Genomic DNA, 16,876 nt, shown 5'->3' on the forward strand with positions numbered 1-16,876 from the left:
ATAAAGTCAAGTCACCACCTATTCACTACACTCCACAATGCATTGATATAGCATGCAGTGGTTGCTGAGTGCAATGCTAAATCACCTATTACTCTCTATAAGGCCTCAGATGGCCAGGGTTGACCATGGATGTTGCGTCCTAGCTGTCTAGCAAAGTCGCATGCATGCCAGGGCAGTACAATATGGAGTGCAAGCTTTTGCCCGTGCAGCAGGTTACCCTCTCCACATCACTGATGAATCCAAAAGAACGGCAGAAGCCAATACAGTTTGGCACCAGCGGTGTCGCTAGGTTGCCAGTTACATTGAATTTAACGCAAGACTGCCTTAGGGACTCCAGTTCCAGATTCTTCCTCTGGATTTACTCCCGAAGCCTTCCCCATGAGTGGTAAGGCTCCATTGTTATTAATAAGATGCCTACACAGTTACTTTACATGACCAAATCTTTCACTGAATTATTGGGTTCAAATTAAGCAAAGACACTTAAAACTATTCAAGTTATTTCACAAAAAGCATTTTCTATCTCAATTGTACTTTGTTACACATCAGGTAATTCACATGGCTGATATACTCAAACAAAACCAAATTAATTTTCTTTGTTCAACTAAAGACTGTCATGAAGTTTATTACTAGTGTTGCCAATTTCTGTACGCCATCCACCTACAATCAGGCAAATTTTAAACCTAACCAACCTTACCTAATCTTCCAAAGTCTCCTTCACCCCACGTATACAATTCACCATCTTCTGTGACAGCTGCACTGTGTCTATAGCCAGCAGAGACACATACAACAGCCTTTAAAAGAACATAAAAGGACATCAACTCAAGAAGCCACAAAGCAATAGAAATACTTCATTTTGATTTAAAACAGATGGGATTTATTATAGTTTTAACCATTATTCTGGGAACAATTTACAAATCAATTATTCCTTTTCAGCATCAACAATCAGACAAGAAATAAATTCTTACAAAACTTGTCACTACAATTTACCTTTCCTTGCAGAGGGCCTTGAATTAGTTTGGGGTATTTCTGTGTTGAACTGTTACCATGCCCAAGTTTTCCATAGTCTCCATCGCCCCAGCTGAAGACTTCTCCCTCAGTGGTAAATGCCAAAGTATGACCATCCGAGCCTTTTGACGAGGAGATTTTTTTGATAGCTCGATGTGGTTCAAAATTTAATTTTTTCAGGGTTGATTGATTATTTGAATCACCAAGACCAAGCCTTCCATAACTGCCTTTGCCACATGCCCTTACCGATCCATCAGATGCTATGACAAATGTGCAATACTGTCCAGCTTCAATCTGAGTGAGAAAGAAGAATTCCACACAATTAACTGAATTACACTATATAGAGATACAGCACATTAAAAAAATCATTATTTGCTACCATTTATCATAAAAATCGCAGAACCAAATAGCAAAGAAACATATTGTTTTAAAGACCCATTATCATTAGGCACCAGATTTTCCTCTGAGACATTTGGGAAAGCAAACTGTAAGTTGAATGGTGACATGCATGGAATTTAAACAAAAATACTGGCCTTCTTGAACCTCAACATGTTAATTGCTCATTAATGGTTTTCATACAGTCATGGGAAATTAGAGCAAGGGAGGAATCCAATACTTGCTAAATTTGATTAAGGTCTGTGTTTCCACCACACTTTAAGGCTTCAAGTTCCAGATTTGCAACAATTTTGATGAAAAAGTTTCCTATGATTCAAATTATTTTACTAATTACTATGAAGCCTATTTTTCAATGATATTGAGCGTAAAGAGAAATGAATCTTTCCATTAAGTCTGCTTAAATCCTTAATAATATGCAATCCAATCTCTCTTCAGCTCTTATTTTTCAATAACCTTGCCCTACTCAATCATTTCCTCACAGCTGAAATTCAGCAGCATGGACACATCCTCAAATCCTAATGCAATAGCATTATCCCCGTCCTAGCCACCAGAAATATATACTTCTCCAGCTCTTCTGCACTTGGTTTGATGGAGTTCAAGCATTTAATTACTCCACATTTTCAAAATATTTACCAAGACAGGAAGGCATCTTACTTATCTAAACCCACCCTACTAACTTCAAGAACTGCTCATGCACTTCAAAGTCTCTATGTTCACCAACACCTTTTAGAATCCTACTATTTATTATGTATCATTTTCCCTCCTCTATTCTCCTCAAATGCTTCGCCTGATGTTTCAATTTGAATTGTGTTTAACAATTTTATGCCCAAATGTCTAATCCAATGATGCCTTGCTGGACTTTGCAGTATTTTTTTGACCATCAACCACATAGCCAAATTTTATGACATCAGTAAACTTAATAATACCATCTCCATTTAAATCTCTGTTACACAAGCACGAGAACAAGCACTGACCCTTAAGGAAGTAAAGTGAAAACAGCTCTCAACCATTACTCCATGTATTAAACCAATCTTGTATCAAACTTATTAATATTCCCTGAACCCACAGACTTTTAGTTTAGTGACTAGTCTGACATGCGAGTCCTTGTCAAAGAACATTTCATGCAGGCTATGCTAAAACACAATTCTCATTGTTACATCTTCAACGATGCTGAAGTAAACTACATACAAATCCTCTTCATAGGGAGCATCGCCCAGGGCATGCCCTCTTCTCATTGCTACCATCAGGAAGGAGGTACAGAAACCTGAAGGCACACACTCAATGATCCAGGCACAGCTTCTTCCCCTCTGCCACACATACGTATACACACATATATGCACTTCCTGTAATTCTGTAGTTTTTATTATGCATTGCAATATCCTGCTGTCACAAAAACAACAAATTTCACGGCATATGCTGGTGATACTAAACCGATCCAAATTCTCCTTTAAGAATCAGAACATTATTTATAGCCTGCAAGGTCTGTCAACACTAAGATACTTGGGCACTACAATAATGCTAAAATTGGATAAATGGACAATTAAGGATTGGGCATTCATTAGATGTTGAAGACCTTCAATAGAAGAAACCTACAATTTGTAACCTAATTTTTAGGCACGTGCCTCATGTTAGAAACATCAACACTGGTTCAATGAGGTCTGTGGCAGAACATAACAGGAGCAATACTAGGCCTATGAGAAAATATTGTGGCAACTTTTAAGTTGTTAAGCCTAATTTGTAATCTTGTTCAAAGAAATGTGTTAGATGGATAAGCTGTTGCAGCCTCCTCCCAAAGATTCACACCATCATACAAGCCAATCTTCAGCCAATTCAATTTTCTCCGACTTATATCAACTGCCAACAAAGGGTTTCCAACCTGAAACATTCAGACTGTTTCTCTCTTCATTGACATTAGCTACATTACATGACCATTCTGCTTTTCCAGCATTTTCTGGTTTATTGCTTTACAAATAGTTGAGAGAAGTGTACATAGCAAAGTCTATGGCAACAGAAAACATCTGGGCTGTAGCATAAAGAATTGCATTTCAGAACTCACCACATCTCCAGTTAAATTATCACAGTACAATACAATAAACGCAACCCTACAATACGGAAACCCTCCCAATTTTGTCCTGTTTTCAAAAAACAGAAAAAAAAATCCAATTGGGTTGACTACTTTCCAGTAAATCTATTCTGACTCATCAGAAAATTGTCATAGTGCTATAAAGTGACACTTATTCACCAATAACCTACTCACTGATAGCTCCAGACCTCATCACAGGCTTTCACCAAACGTGGAATAAAGAGCTAAATTCAAATGGTAAGGAGAGTTGACTTCATGGCAAAATGTGACCAAGTCATCATCAAGAAGCCCTCATAAAAATTAAGGCAAAGGGGAAAGGGGATCAAGAAGACACATCTCACACAAAGGAAGGTAACTGTGCTTGTTCATAGTCAATAGAGTTTATATTATTATTGCAGTAAATCTCTTGTAATCTGCTATCTCATTGTTTAGTAGTCTCAATGGTTTAGTAGGGTCCTATTCCCCACATTCCCATTAAACTCACCAAGGTCCCTTTACCTGCACTCTCTTTAGGGGTCTCCATTTCTCAAATTCCCTTTCAATATACCAAAGCTGTTGGCGCATGGCCTAGTGGGCAAGGCATCAGACTAGTAACCTGAAGGTCACTGGTTCGAGCCTCAGCTGAGGCAGCATGTTTGTGTCCCTGAGCAAGGCACTTAACAACACATTGCTCTGCGACATCACTGGTGCCAAGCTGCATGGGTCCTAGTGCCCTTCCCTTGGACAACATCGGTGGCGTGGAGAGGGGAAGGCCTGCAGCTCGGGCAACTGCCTGAAACTCCAGGCGCAGATCCATGGTCTCTCGAGACCGACAGATGCCACAAAAAAATACCAAAGCACTAATCTCTATTTTCACTTGAAGTTTAATGGGTTCACTGGAACATTTGTTACAGTAAACACAACTTTTTAAAAATGCATTATAAGTGTGTTGGGGTATGATAAGAGTAATAGCCAATGGTGCAGAAAATCTTCAAATCTGGCCATCAAAATCATAAAGATGCTAGATTATAAGAGTTTTATTGAAATGGCCAAAGATGCTGAAGATGGAATTTTACCAAAGATATGTAAATCACTTTCCAGAAGGTTCACTTAATACATATAATGACAACATAAGCAGAACATATTTTGAAATAAGTTATTAAAATTAAATGTTCTAACCCATTTTCAAAAACATTATACAATATTCACAAATGCTTCTTCATGCAAATTAATGCTTTCTCTTCTTCAAAAGCTTAAACACCAAAATATTCACAAGATGATTAAAAACCACTGTAGATATATGTCGTGTCTCTGGTAGATACATCTAGCCAATTCTTGATGTATTCACCCGACAGCTGAACACAATTCCTCTTTTATTTTAACACATGCCAGTTCTGAAATTAAAGAACAGAGGAGATGTAACTACTCCACTTACAGTTTGTGCATCAGCAAAACTTAGGGCTAGTTTAGGCTGCAGAATTTTTTCCTGTGTTCCTTCAACTAGCTGATGACTGCTGTTACTACCCCACACATACACTTCACATGTTTCTGACACCATTGGAGTATCACCACTCTGCAAACTATCAGGGCTTGCACACGTCCTGGAGTAATCCGATGCCATTCGACAAACCTAAAACCGAAGTCAAAGCAAACAATCAGTTTTAAGCTTCAGAGCTCAAAATGAACAAAAACAAGTGATTTTATCGATAGGAAGCTTACTTAACTGCTTCTACATTTGCCAATGTACGTTTCTATAATGCAAAAGTAATTCAATGGAAACGTAATAATCTGCACAAGTATACTATGAGCATTAAACAGTTTTAAAGCAAGTCTGTCAGACAACCAGTTGAAATAATTAAATCAACAAAATATACATGGAACTTTCTTCCATACCTCTTCAAAGAGGCAGAGAGCTGCCTCATATAATGAACACAAGCCATCGGGTGTCCTAGTAGGTTCTCGCCACTGACTCCTATCAGCTGATGAACCCTATGAAAAGAAAAGTTTGGGCAACCTATTAAAATTTTGTTAAATTACAGTCAAAGTTGATACCTCAACAAAATGCAGTACAAATTGATCAGTGTATGGTTGCCACAGTTGCATGGGAGAGATTCAGAATAATCCAAAAGCAGGGAAAGTTGTGGCAAAGTACAGTATAGACAGAGAGAAAAATCAAATGACTAGAGAATTTCAACATTTCTAAAAATTCCTCCTCCTCTCTAAATCAGGTGGAACAATGGATGTCCAATGGACATCAATCATATCTGTGCTGTTAAACTAAAAAGGTGAAACAACAATTGCCTCAATAAATACTGATCGCAGAGCAATGGAAAGATAATAAATGTAAAGAGGGCAACTAATCCATATGTAGTGTTCTGATATCTGTACTGCATGCAACTCTATACATACATGACAGAAAGCAATACCTACAGCAATCTCATTGAACAAGTCAACATTATTTCTAAGCAAACACAGGGATGATGTTTCAGATATCCTAGCAGGGGAAAGTCTCAACATTAGGATTTGGCCATTCAGGACTGAGATGACAAGAAATTTCTTCAACATAAAGATAACATATCCTTCAAATCCCTAACCAAGTTGAGGTTAGTTTATTTATTGAAGATACAGAATAGATTTTTGAAGGTTAATGGAAACAAGGGCTATGGGCTGAGGCTATGAATGTGGTACTAAAGGGAAAATATCAGCCAGAATCTTATGGAAAAAATCCAAATAACTGCTTTTGTTTCCATTCCTTACATTCAGCAAAAACTTCATAAATTTTAAACACCTCAAACAATCTATTCTATTATCCATTAAATGAGAAAGCCCTTATCCTGATGGAACCTCAAATGATCTTCTCTCCACTCTCAAATTATTTCTGTGTTCATTTTGAAATAATTCTGTAAAATAGTTCGATTATCCGAATAACCTCATGTATCATTTTATCCCTTTAATTGTGTATTCTAATACACCTGATAAAATTCTGAGTGCTGTCAATTTCCTTTCTTTCTTTTTCAATCTTTTTATTAGTATTAATAATATTAGGAACAAAATACAATTGATATATTAATAAAGGGATTACAAACATACAAATTCCCATTGCACGTGAAAGAATACATAAGCAATGAATACAGTATTAATAAGTTTTCCCGAAACATGAACCATATAGTATATATATAAACCAGGTATATCTAGAAATTTCATAATATATAATATAATATAAAAAAGAAAATATATATATATATGCAAAGTTAACTAACCTACTAATCTAGTGTCTAAAGAAAAAAAAGGAAACAAAAAAAAGAAAAAAAAACAAAAAAAGGGGGAAAAAAGGGCTGTTTATAATATATCACAAGAATACATAAACATCAATGTCGTCAACTCCGATCCTCTCAATATAAATACGATTAAAGCTGATAAAACCAATAAGCTTGGAACAGGGTCGTATTACATCATATGAAAATATTGAATATATATAGGATAAATTAGCTCATTTTTATTCTTATATAAACCCTATTTGTGACAGATGTCAATTGGAAATCGCGTCTTTAACTCATATGTTTTGGTCATGTCCGCTTTTGAAAAAATATTGGAAAGATATTTTTGATATTATCTCTGCGGTACTGAACATCGATTTACAACCCCATCCTATTACCGCAATTTTTGGTTTACCAATGATGGACTCACTCCATTTATCTCCTTCCGCCTGTCGAATGATTGCTTTTCTCACTTTGATGGCTAGAAGATCTATTTTGTTGAATTGGAAGGAAATTAATCCTCCCACTGTATTTCACTGGCTTTCTCAAACTATGTTATGTTTAAATTTAGAAAAAATTAGAAGTGGTGTATTCGATACTTCTATTAAATTTGAAAAGATATGGAGGCTGTCAATTTCCATAACAAGTATCTACTGTACTTCACAACCTATCCCCTCTTAAAGACATGTACCCAAATGTTCAAATTTCCCAGCTCCTCAGTATTCTATTACTCCTCTAAAATTACAGGTAGTAAAACTCAGCACGACATATTTATTATGGGAACTATCAGTCTAATCTTTTAAACTTTCAGAAAGGAGTAGCTTTGGGATAGGCACATGATATTTGTTACAGTTACTCAGGAGATGAGTGAAAACTGTTAGAGATAAACCAGGAAAGCACAAGTTATTCCAAGTGAAGGGAAGGCTGAGAAGATGCAAAAGTCTTAAAATCATGATGAGTTTACAAAGAAAGATAAGCTTTTATAAATGGGTGAAATGTCAGTAACATTAAGGTCTAAGCGGCATAAAAAATATACTTTTAATCAACAAGTGATTAGGATTTGAATTGTATGGCTTAATGGAGGTATACCTGCATATTCATTAATGGACCTGGCTAAATATCAGAATAAATTACAGGGATATGGAAAAGAGTGAGTTCGTGGGCATAACTGGATAGCTCCTCAAGAGTCAGGACATTCATTGGACAAAATTGCAGCCTGTGCTGTGGCATTCTATAAGCGTAAATTAATGCAGTCTTCTAGAGATAACTATGCCTTGATTATTTATTTTCATCCGGGGAAAAAAAAATTTGATTTGGTTATCTGAAGTTGTGGCAAAATACACAAATGAAGCAATAATGTCACAGTCAGAATGTTCTTGCTTCGTAGTTCCAGCAACCTGGGTTCAGTCATAACTTCCAATGCTGTCTGTGTGGAGACTGCACCTTCACCTTGTGACCATGTGACAGTTTATCCCCTATATCCCAAAGATGCATAGATTGGTAGGTTAACATTACCTACAAAACAAAACCAATCAAAAGAAAAACACAGAGCCAGAAATAATGTGTCTACTCTTCTTTTCTACTTTTACTGAGGCGCACACTTATAATATGGTGGTGTAATGACATATGGCATTCACATATAATCTGTAATAATTACATAAATGAAGAAAGTTTATTCAAATATATTTACAGTATTGCTCAAATATTACTTAACTATTAAATTGTCCCATTCAAGCACAAATATTTAATCTGTAAAGAATTTCTTACTGTTGTGGGGAAATGTCTTTCCTGACCAGAGGTTGGGGGGGGGGGGAGGGGTCACTCTGCTTGGCAAGTGAGATTTGTGGCTGTAAAACAATCTCAGGGTCTGGGGCCTCCTCCATGCTGGTTGTAGAAGTTGACTCTGAAACTGCAGGAAGTGGTTTTGCCAGCTCTGGACCCCTTTCTTCTGGATGTGTCGGCATCCCAAACAGTGCATAGCAAGCTGCTCAATCTGCTAATCTATCCCAGGCCACCAGACAAAGTTTCAAGCCAATGCCTTCATTTGACCATGCCTAGATGGCAAATATGCAACTCCTCCAACAAATTAACTCTCTGCTTGGATTGTACAATTCCCAATCCCCACTTAAGGCAACCCCCATTCAAGGGCAAGTTCATCCTGGCACTGGTGAAAATGGAGCACCAGAATTTCTACTGCACATACCAGTTATTTTGTAGACCCTAGACCAGACAATCCCAATAGGCAGACTGCGAGAACCAAATGTCTGGACCGCGCCGACCCATTGGCACTTACGTGAATGCACCTGTCATAACATGTAAATAAAGCGCGCACTGCTCTAATTTATTTTAACCTCATCCCACACTGTACACTTGACCTACATCTCCCATAGAGCACGCAACCTACTGTGTGCTCTCTACGGTCTTCACGGGAGGAAGGTGCACTTTCCACATCTGCGGGAGTATTGTGAGAAGAAAGAAATGCGGGAGGATCCAGTGATGAAGGATTTCGTGACAAGCCTGGCAGAAAACCGGGGAACGATTTGAAAGCTCCCCTAAACTCTCAGGTGACATCCTCCTCTTCCTGAGACAGCCGATCTCCGTTTCGGCTGACGGCCAGTGGACTGCAGAGGCCAAAAGGCTGAAGCCTTCCATAGATGAGGCAACTGTTCAGATGGAGGCCTTGGAAATGGGAACATCTGATTTGCTCAAAGCACAACACAAGGACGTTGGGGTGAGTGACTTTTGGATCAACGTGGTTCCCCAAGCTCAATTCAAAAACATGAGAGCTATTGCAATGCTCCTACTCACACTGTTCCCCTCCATGTACATTTGTGAGTCATTGTTTTCTTCAATGAACTCTATCAAGAACCAGGACAGAAACAGACTCTCCAATGCACATCTCGGCCAGTGCCTCAGGGTTTGAGAATCCCAGGCCTAAATTATTACTACTACCACTACTACTAATAATAATAATAGCAGCTACAACAACATCTGGTCATAAAACAACTTACTGGCACAATTTAAAAAAAACCCTGGATGTTTTGGCCCTTGGCTTGGCATGCTTGACATAATTTGTGGAAAACTAATTGGGGACCCTGCCCTAGATAGTGTGGGTCTTTTCTGGTTTTCTTTTGGATCATCTCTGTCCTAATAGGGAGACTTTCAATTTGTATTAGGGAGAATACGTCAAGAGGAGTAAACTTTTCAGGCATTTCCTTTTGCAAGTGTAAACGGGACAGTCCATCAGCATTCCCATGATTAGTCATCCTTTGAATTCGATCTTGTAAATGTGTCCTCCAAGAAACAGAGCCCATCTCTGCACTTGTGCTGCTGCTGTTAGTGGAACACACTTCTGTGGATTGAAAACGGGCACTAGTGGTTGATGATCAGTAATGAGGGTAAATACTCTCCCATACAAGTATTGGTTGAAACATTTTACACCCCGAACCAGACTCAAGGCCTCTGTCAATCTGCGCATAATTTTTCTCTGTAGCGGTAAGGAAACATGATACAAAGGCTATGGGGCATCCACTTCCATTTCTCATGACATAGTAACATGACTGAAACTATACCCTAAGGCGAGGTGTCAGAGGCAAGGTTCACTGGACAATGTGGATCATATTGTGTGAGTACATTGTCTGACGTCACCATTTCCTGTAACCTATTTGAAAGCCACCTTACACTGCTTTGTTCATAGCCATTTCTTCCCAATCTGTAGTCATAAGTTCAAGAGGTGGAGCACTAAACCAGGTTTGGCAGGAACTTGATAAGTAATTGACAAATTCTAAAAAAGGACCACAACAGTGACGCGTCCTTTGGCATTGGGATATCCACCACTGCTAGAATTTTCTCAGCACGCTTGTGTAATCCTTCCGTGTCAATGGTGTAACCACAGTAAATGATGCTTGGTTTAAACAGTTCACACTTGTTGTACCGTGCTCTGAGCCCATAACCTTCTAATCTTTTTAGCACTGTCTTGAGGTTTTGGAGATGTTTCTCGTCATTCTTGCTGGTAACAACCATGTCATCCAGGTAACACTGAAGGCCTGGCAGCATTGCAGTACCTGGTCCATAGCTTTCTGCCAGAGTGCAGGTGCAGATGTCACTCAAAAATTTGCCTATTATAGCGATAAACCCATAGTGAGTGTTTATACTGAGAAATAACCATATAACAATTACAGCATGGAAACAGGCCATCTCGGCCCTTCTAGTCTGTGCCAAACGCTTACTCTCACCTAATCCCACCGACCTGCACTCAGCCCATAACCCTCCATTCCTTTCCTGTCCATATACCTATCCAATTTTACTTTAAATGACAATATCGAACTTGCCTCTACCACTTCTACTGGAAGCTCATTCCACACAGCTACCACTCTCTGAGTAAAGAAGTTCCCCCTCGTGTTACCCCTAAACTTTTGCCCCCTAACTCTCAACTCATGTCCTCTTGTTCCAATCTCCTCTACTCTCAATGGAAAAAGCCTATCCACATCAACTGGTGGATCCACGTCAATAATCCCCCTCATTATTTTAAATACCTCTATCAAGTCCCCCCTCAACCTTCTACCTAACTTGTTCAACCTTTCTCTGTAACTAACTTAGGTGCTGAAACCCAGGTAACATTCTAGTTAATCTCCCCTGTACTCTATTTTGTTGACATATTTCCTATAATTCGGTGACCAGAACTGGACACAATACACCAAATTTGGCCTCACCAATGCCTTGTACAATTTTAACATGATATCTCAACTCCTATACTCAATGCTCTGATTTATAAAGGCCAGCATACCAAAAGCTTTCTTCACCACCCTATCCACATGAGATTCCACCTTCAGGGAACTATACACCACTATTGTTAGATCACTCTGTTCTACTGCATTCTTCAATGCCCTACCATTTACCATGTATGTCCTATTTTGATTATTCCTACCAAAATGTAGCACCTCACACTTATCAGCATTAAACTCCATCTGCCATCTTTCAGCCCACTCTTCTAAATGGCCTAAATCTCTCTGCAAGCTTTGAAAACCTGCTAGTTAGAAATTGTTCCGCAACAGTCTCCTGTCCCAATTAAGCAGCCCGATCACAGGCACAAGCTTTCCATCTTCAGACTTTCCAACAAGAACCGAAATTCAATATTCAATGTGCCTTTTGGGACACAGCACTGCAGCTCAATGGCTTCACCATTCTCTGCAAATACAGGACAGCTGAGTTTTTTAAAAAAAAAGGCACAGGAGGTGGAGTATGCTTTATGACTAACTCGTTATTTCACAAAAAACGTGGCAGCTCTGTTTCAGTTCTGCTCACCCAACCTGGAGCTGTCAAATGTCATACATTTTACCTGCTGAGGGTGTTTTCCACCATCAACCTGGTGGCGGTGTACATTCCACCTCAGGCCAATGTCAGGCAGGATCTGCAGGAGCTGAGCACCATGATCAGCAGTTATGAAACAGCACACTCTGAAGCCTTCCCTATCATTGCAGGAGATTTCAACCAGGCCAGCTTGAAGAATACGTACACAACACCGGAAGAACTTCATCACCCTGATGAAGGGTCTCGGCCCAAAACATTGGCTACCCTTTTCTCACGGATGCTGCCTGACCTGCTAAGTTCTTCCAGAGTTGTGTACTTATTCTTTGATCCACAGCATCTGCAGTTGTATTTTTGTGTTTTGATTCATTAGGCCAGCTTGAAGAAGTCTCTGAACACTAGCACCAACACTATCTCCTATGGAGCCAAAGGAGCTGGCACAGTTAACCACTGTTATACCAGCATCAAGAATGCTTATTGTGCCATCAAATGGCCACATTTTGGAAAGTCCAATCACCTGGTTGTACTTCTACTCCCAGCATATAGGCAGAGACTAAAGACCACAGCATCAGTGGTGAGAACCAAGATGGTATGATCAAGAAAGCGCTTACAGGACTGCTTTGAAGGATTCTAACTCCTTCTGCAACTGGATCCTTGACTTCCACATCGGAAGACCTCAGTCTTGTGCGGGTTGAAATAACGTCTCCTCCTCAAGGACAATCAACACAGGCGCATCTCAAGGGTGCATGCTTATCCCACTGCTCTATTCTCTACACCCATGACTGAGTGGCTAGGCACAGTTCAAATGTCATCTATAAGTGCCTGCAACTCAACTATTGTTAGCAAAATTTTAGATGATGATGAGGAATCAAATGGGAGCGCTATTTATCAGCTGGTTGAGTGGTATCGCAACAACCTTATACTCAGTAAGACCAAGGAATTAATTGTGGACTTCAGAAAGGGGAAATTGAGGAGCACAATAGTCCTCATCGAGGGATCAGAAGTTTCAAGTTCCTAGGTGTCAATATTTCTTAAGATCTGTCCTGGGCACAACATATTGATTCAATTACAAAGAAGACACGACACTAGCTATTTTCATTAGGAGATTGAGGAGACTTGGTATGTCACCAAAGACTCTCACAAATTTCTACAGATGCTACATTTCTACAGATGGTTACCAAATTATAGGAAAGATATCAACAAAATAGAGAGAGTAGAGAGAAGATTTACTAGAATGTTACCTGGGTTTCAGCACCTAAGTTACAGGGAAAGGCTGAACAAGTTAGGTCTTTATTCTTTGGAGCATACAAGGTTGAGAGGGGACTTGATAGAGGTATTTAAAATTATGAGGGGGATAGATCGAGTTGACGTGGATAGGCTTTTTCCATTGAGAGTAGGGGAGATTCAAACAAGAGGACATCAGTTGAGAGTTGGGGGCAAAAGTTTAAGGGTAGCATGAGGGGGAATTTCTTTACTCAGAGAGTGGTAACTGTGTGGAATGAGCTTCCAGTAGAAGCGGTAGAGGGAGGTTTGGTATTGTCATTTAAAGTAAAATTGGATAGGTATATGGACAGGAAAGGAATGGAGGGTTATGGGCTGAGTGCAGGTAGGTGGAACTAGGTGAGAGTAAGTGTTCGGGACGGACTAGAAGGGCCGAGATGGCCTGTTTTTGTGCTGTAATTGTTATATGGTTATGTGCTCTGTGGACAACATTCTAACTTGTTGCATCATCTTCTTGAATAGAGGGGCCACTGCACATGATCAGAAAAACCTGCAGGAACTTGTAAACTCAACCAGCTCCATCATGGCCACTGGCCTCCCTAGCATCCAAAAAGGCAGCATCCACCATTAAGGACCCCCACCACCCCGTTCATGCCCTCCTCTCATTGCTACCATCAAGGAGGATGTACCGGAGCCCGAAAACACACACTCAACACTTTGGACTCTTCTTCCATCTTCGTTTGCAGGTAGGCTTCAACTAAATCCACTTTGCTGAAGTATTTTCCTTCAGAAAGGTTTGCAAAATATATCTTCTATTCTGGGCAGGAGGTAAAGATGCACTTTCAGTAGTGGGTTGATAGTGACCGTAAAATCACCACAAATCCTGACAGACCCTTCCTTCTTGGCTACCAGGACCACTGGCATTGCCCATGGGCTTTACTCATCCTTGAAAGCAATTTCTTCAGCTTCCTTACAATCTAGCTCACTGGCTATTTTATCACAGATAAAGGAACAAGGAACTGGACTGGCTTTATAAAACTTGGATGTGGCATTTTCACTTAACACTATTTTACAGTTGACATGTCTGAACTTTCTAATGTCATCCTTGAACACTTGTGGCATCATCCAGTGCCTTTTTTAATTTGGTTCCAGTTGACTTTTTTTTGCAATGGATGTGGTATGGAAATGGCGGAGTTGTAGTTGTCTCAGCCAATCGTGATTCCACGTTGCCGGCCGTCCTGTTTTTAAAACACATACAAATCCAATGTGTCTTGCTGATTGTTGTACTTCACTGTTATGAATGTCATTCCCACAGGAGTTATCTTTTCTCCAGTACAAGTTCTTAGTTGTATACCTACAGGCTTCAGTTCAGTATCTTTAAAATGCCAATCAAACTCATTTTGTGGAATGACTGAAACAGCCGAGTTAGTGTCCAATTCTATTTTAATTAATTCACTGCTCACTCCTTGTGTAAGCTATATTGCATTGTCTATTGTTAGTTTTCATACTGTAAATTTCAAGACTAAACTGTCCTGTGCCACTCTCATCATTATCAAATCTTTCATCAACAGCATGCAGATTACTGCTGTCTCTGAAGATGCAACTTGATTTTTTAATCTTTTTCTCTTCCCTGTGAGGTTCATTTATTTTGTCTCCCCAACATTCTCTTTGTATGCATCTTACTTTGTTACATTTTCTGTAAGTTTCACCTTTGAACCAGCATTGGTCTGGTGTACCTGAACCCCTACCACAGCTATAACATAACTTGTGCGGCCAGGAAGGTTTCTGTCCAGATGTTGCAATTTCGTTCCGCTCACCTTCATTTCTAGCTGCAACTCAATTGCATCTCTTTTTGCTGTTTCCATTGGTGCAGCAATTTCAACTGCTTTCTTTGTTAAAAGCAAATTGTGCTTCGGTTAGGATCCATTTTTGAATGCTTTCTTGTAAGGTTGCATCATTAAGCCTGTTACTGAACTGATAACACACAGACATTTTCAATTCAGCAATGTACTTGAAATGGACTCCCCTTCATCTTGATTCTGCTTATGAAACTTAAAAGTGTTCTGTAATCAACAATGGTTTCAATTCTAAATGTTACTGCATTACTTTCACGATATTGGCAAAGCTGACTTTGGTTGGTTTGCTTGAGCAGTCAAACTGCTCAGCAAAAGCTTTTCCACCTCAAACTGACAATCGCTTCTCATCAGCTATTTCATGTGCTTCAAAATACTGCTCAATTTGCTTAGTATACATCAGCTGATGATTCGCTGTGCAATCAAACACGTCTACCTTTCCAATGTAGCCAGCCATTTCCTCTTTTTAATTTATGATTATCACCTGGAACTCACTATTTCTGCCTTTTATAAAAAAAACATGACCCTCTCTCTTCCTCTTGCAAATAAACAAGTGTTATACTATATCTATATAAATTTTTTTTTTAAAAATCAAACATCTCGCTGTGTTTCAACAGGTAGGTAGTCGTCTCAGGTTCATTTAAAAATTTCCTCATCGCAACTGTTTGGTTTTCTAACTCCAAAGCATAAAACTAATCAAAAGAAAACATGGAGCCCAGAAATAATATTTACAATATTACTGAGATATTAAACAAGCAATGGTCAACTAGTCATTGTGATTTGCTTCTGGCATTAGTGCAATATTATTGCAAGATGGTTGGTATGGATTCGTAGGCCACTGACCATTGTTTACATAGATAGATAGATAGATAGATAGATACTTTATTCATCCCCATGGGGAAATTCAACTTTTTTTCCAATGTCCCATACACTTGTTGTAGCAAAACTAATTACATACAATACTTAACTCAGTAAAAAATATGATATGCATCTAAATCACTATCTCAAAATGCATTAATAATAGCTTTTAAAAAGTTCTTAAGTCCTGGCGGTTGAATTGTAAAGCCTAATGGCATTGGGGAGTATTGACCTCTTCATCCTGTCTGAGGAGCATTGCATCGATAGTAACCTGTCGCTGAAACTGCTTCTCTGTCTCTGGATGGTGCTATGTAGAGGATGTTCAGAGTTTTCCATAATTGACCGTAGTCTACTCAGCGCCCTTCGCTCAGCTACCGATGTTAAACTCTCCAGTACTTTGCCCACGACAGAGCCTTTTCTGAAAAGCACTGGCCATAATCCTTTTGATATTCTAAAATCAACCTTCTTTAACAAAGTTAGAAGATTCATGTGAAGCAGATTTGATAATTCATATATGCAGTCATTTCGTCCTCCCAGTTTTTATAAATTCATACTCATTACCGTAATTTACACTGTCTTTCTCTGTATTTTTCTATTTGCTTTTGATCTTGTATTATTGTGCAACTTACCATTGATCAGTGATGTCTTAAATAGGTCAGACCCTCTGTTATCTTCACTCTGATTACATTTCAGAGTGCAAGTCATTTTACTTAACAAAGTGTCCCCTATTACTTTCAGAACTACTTCCTCAGCTAAAGCAATTACCCCTTTTTCTATAATATACACATGAATTCACAAACTAAGAGCAACAGCACTACTCATTCAAGCTTGCTGTTGATTAATAAAATTGTGGTCAATCCAACTGCAAGGCCCACATTTCCCCCTACACATGATAACCTTTCCTCCCACTCTTGTTT

At 39.1% G+C, this 16,876-nt stretch overlaps 1 protein-coding gene across 11 annotated transcripts in view; it reads right to left on the reverse strand.

The window, feature by feature from the left end:
• Positions 1 to 16,876, reverse strand: part of herc1 (HECT and RLD domain containing E3 ubiquitin protein ligase family member 1) — a 262,328-nt gene that overhangs the window by 205,069 nt on the left and 40,383 nt on the right. For all 11 annotated transcript variants that reach the window (XM_073024866.1, XM_073024869.1, XM_073024868.1 and 8 more), the window contains exons 3-6: positions 5,357 to 5,452; positions 4,899 to 5,093; positions 988 to 1,299; positions 695 to 791 (exon numbers count right to left, since the gene is read on the reverse strand). In XM_073024866.1, coding sequence (XP_072880967.1) covers positions 695 to 791; positions 988 to 1,299; positions 4,899 to 5,093; positions 5,357 to 5,452 — 700 coding nt within the window. The remainder of the gene's footprint in view (positions 1 to 694; positions 792 to 987; positions 1,300 to 4,898; positions 5,094 to 5,356; positions 5,453 to 16,876) is intronic.

Source organism: Hemitrygon akajei, chromosome 21 (genome assembly GCF_048418815.1).
Source record: "Hemitrygon akajei chromosome 21, sHemAka1.3, whole genome shotgun sequence".
In the NCBI taxonomy this organism is placed as follows: domain Eukaryota; kingdom Metazoa; phylum Chordata; class Chondrichthyes; order Myliobatiformes; family Dasyatidae; genus Hemitrygon; species Hemitrygon akajei.